At 33.0% G+C, this 3,429-nt stretch overlaps 1 protein-coding gene across 1 annotated transcript in view; it reads right to left on the minus strand.

Annotated features, from left to right (window-relative positions):
- LOC112156860 (plakophilin-4) overlaps positions 1 to 3,429 on the minus strand; it is a gene marked incomplete at its 5' end in the record, with an annotated part of 52,664 nt that overhangs the window by 13,624 nt on the left and 35,611 nt on the right. Inside the window, 1 exon segment of the mRNA XM_024289244.2 lies at positions 1,865 to 2,048. Coding sequence (XP_024145012.1) covers positions 1,865 to 2,048 — 184 coding nt within the window.

Raw genomic sequence — 3,429 nt, forward strand, 5'->3', positions numbered from 1 at the left:
CAAAACACTTTTTACCCAGAATAAAACATTAACATTAAGGATTGAATGCTTTTTTATGCTGTAAATACAGTAAAAATAAATAAATAATTTTGACATATGGGTTTCAAAAGTGTACAAAATGTTGACAGTATATTTCAATAATTAAAGAGTTGCATTAAATGCTCTAAATTGCAACCAAAAATAATTTCCAACTCAAATATAGTTAATTTTTACATTCATAGAAACTTTATCCTATTTTTTTAGCTACATTTTGTAGGTTTTGTTTCCCGCTTCACCTTTATCAATGATCCCGGACGAGCCCCCGCTTATGTTTCATCCCTCATCAGGGAGGAGCGCCACATAAACATTTAAAGGGTTACTTTAAATGCACTAAACTTCAACCAAAAATAATTAACAACTTAACTATTAAGTTTACAAAATAGAGCATTGAGGGGAAATCTATGGACATTTACAAGTAGATTTTTGTTAATTTTTACATTCTCAATGAGACGCTCTAACGTTTTTTTTCTTGGTACATTTTGCAGGTTTTAGTACTCGCTTTACCTTTAAAAATTATCCTGGATGAGCCCCCGAGTATATTACATACTTCATCGTGGATAAACGCCACATAAACATTTACAGAGTCTCTTTAAATGCCCTAAACTGCAGCCAAAAAGCTTTAATTTTTATATATACAAAATAGTACATAGAAGGGAAATCTATGGAAATGTCTCGCTAGACTTTTTGTTAATTTTTACATTCTCAATGAGACGCTTTATCATTTTTTTTTCCTGGCTTCCCTTTAAAATCATCCCGGACGAGCCCCCACTTTTGTTACATCCCTCTTTAAAAACACAAACATTTAAAGAGTTCCTTTAAACTTTCCCCTTAATTGCAAACAAAAATCATTTCCAATCCAAATATTAAGTAAAAAAAATAGTGCAAAGAGGAGAAATCTATATACATTTACAGGTAGTTTTTTGTTCATTTTTACATTCTCGATAAAATGCTGTATCTCTCTTTCTCTAGCTACTTTTTGTAGATTTTGGTTCCCGGCTTGCCCTTAAAATGATCTCGGACGAGCCCCCCTTTTGTTACATCACCCATCAATGCCCTTACTGGCAAAAAAAAAAAAAAAAAATTTCCAACTCAAATATTAAGTAAACAAAATAGTGAATAAAGAAGAAATCCCGGACGAGCCCCCACTTTTGTCGCCTCCCCTTTTTAAAAACACACAAACATTTAAAAAGGTTACTTTAAATGCCCTTAATTGGAACTAAAAATCACTTCCAACTCAAATATTAAGTAAAAAAAAAAATTAGTGCATGGGGAAAAAATCCCGGACGAGCCCCCACTTGTGTTGCATGCCTCTTAAAAACACAAACATTTAAAGAGTTACTTTAAATGCCCTTAATTGCAACCAAAAATATGTTCCAACTCAAATATTAAATAAACAAAATAGTGAATAAAGAAGAAATCCCGGACGAGTCCCAACTTTTGTTACACTGGTGACACACATACGCCGTTTAACTGCTTCTCTCTGGTTGCTGAGAGATCAGGCCAGTTTAGTTTCGTTTTTTGCTGGTTTCTCACTTCAACTGGACTTATTAGCTCTGATTCTTGATCTTTAACCTCCAACATCCGAGAGTGTCGTCAGTCATCGTGTCACGTTAACTCTTGATGACTCCAAAACCAAAAGCTACAATCCACAGAGCTCCCTCCACGTTGCTCATACCACCCGGCTTACGGCTGGATTATGAGCTGCGGTTTTATGAAAATCTTTAGGAAGAAACAAATCCTCATTCGTCCACGCTTCTCAAAGCCAGAATTATTTGACCATCAGGTTCTGTTGTTCTGTTCTGGAGCCTGAGGATTCCTGACTCACCTCAGACAGCCGGTGGTGTTGCGCAGCAGGAGGGAGGACTGGAACTTGACCTTGTGCTCGTCGCGGTGGGAGGTGCTGCTCCAGCCTGAGTGCGGGATGACGACCGTGTTGGTCAGGGTCGTCAGGGCGTCGCGGATGATGGTCATCTTCACGGCGTCGCAGGACGAGAGGTTCCAGAGGACCCCTGTCAGAGTCAAAACACGAGAACAATGTCGGTAGAGAACTACATACACCGGGTTCAGGCTCTACAGTTGAGTCTTCCCGCGATTACAGAGCGACATTCTTCTTCTTGTTTGTATCATTGAGTTTTTAGAGCTAATCAACCACAAAAACAATCATAAATCTGTCTGTTTGTTAACAAAGTAGACATATAATTTATTACATCCTGACTTTGTGGATTCTGTGAAGCCACACCTCATAGAAGTCTCCATGGATACGAGTATTTTGAACTTTGAGACGAGAGTCAGACTCTCCTTTGCCACTGCAATTACTTTTTACTGTTTCTTCACTATTTTTAGACTGTTTTATTGTGTTATTTATTATATTTTAACATATGTTTTAATTGTTTATTCTTTTAATGTGCGTTATAATCTGTGTGAGTGATGTAAGGGTGTGTAGAGCAATAGACTCTCATGTCATCAACAAAGTATATAATCCAATGTGGGCTTTTATTCTGAAATTGTGGGATTTTTTTTATTCCTCAACACACATTTCTTAGAAATAAAATATGACAACAACTGTTGTAGTCTTTAAAAAGTTATTTTGAAAAATAAAATAAATATTTAAAAAAATAAAAAGAATAATCGCGAAAAACAAAAAAATATATATGAATAAATTGGAAATATATATATATATATATATATATATATATATATATATATATATATATATATATATAAAGACTGACTGCCGGCTATATTTTTAAACAGAATATCACATAATATTTTTTGTAAAATAAAATTACATTTGTTTTCTTTAATTAAGTCCAACTTTCATATTTGAACTTGTTAAATGAAAAAAGAGTTGTTTGAGAAGAGAATAAACTATCAAGAAGCTTTTAAGCAAATCTTAATGTAAGTTGTAGACATGTTCTTGTTGTCTAGTTCATGACAACAAATGTTATACTCCTATAAAAAATTATAGCAAAAATCTAAAAAAAATTATTAAAAAAATATTTAAAAAATTATCTCCAATGCTGTAAAAAAAATTATCAAAAATACAAAAATGAACGTGGAGAAGATAAGTACAAAACATTAGAACAAACAACATGGGAAAAGTTAGTGTGAAAAGCACCAACAATTAAAGCAAACAACATTAAAAAATAGCAGCAAAAATGATAGTGAACATAAAAAAACACAAACTTTAGTTTTTCATATATGAAAAAAATTTCTGCAAAAAACACAAAAACTAGAGCTAAGAAGACCAAAAAAGTAAACCAGAAAACATAAAAAATTAGAATGAACAACAACAAAAAAATAGCGTAAAAAACAGAGTAAACAATACAATAAAAAATTAGAACAAGCAACACGAAAAAAAAATGTAAACAAACACAAAAAAAAATTAAA

The sequence above is a fragment of the Oryzias melastigma genome, linkage group LG2 (assembly GCF_002922805.2).
Source record: "Oryzias melastigma strain HK-1 linkage group LG2, ASM292280v2, whole genome shotgun sequence".
NCBI lineage: Eukaryota > Metazoa > Chordata > Actinopteri > Beloniformes > Adrianichthyidae > Oryzias > Oryzias melastigma.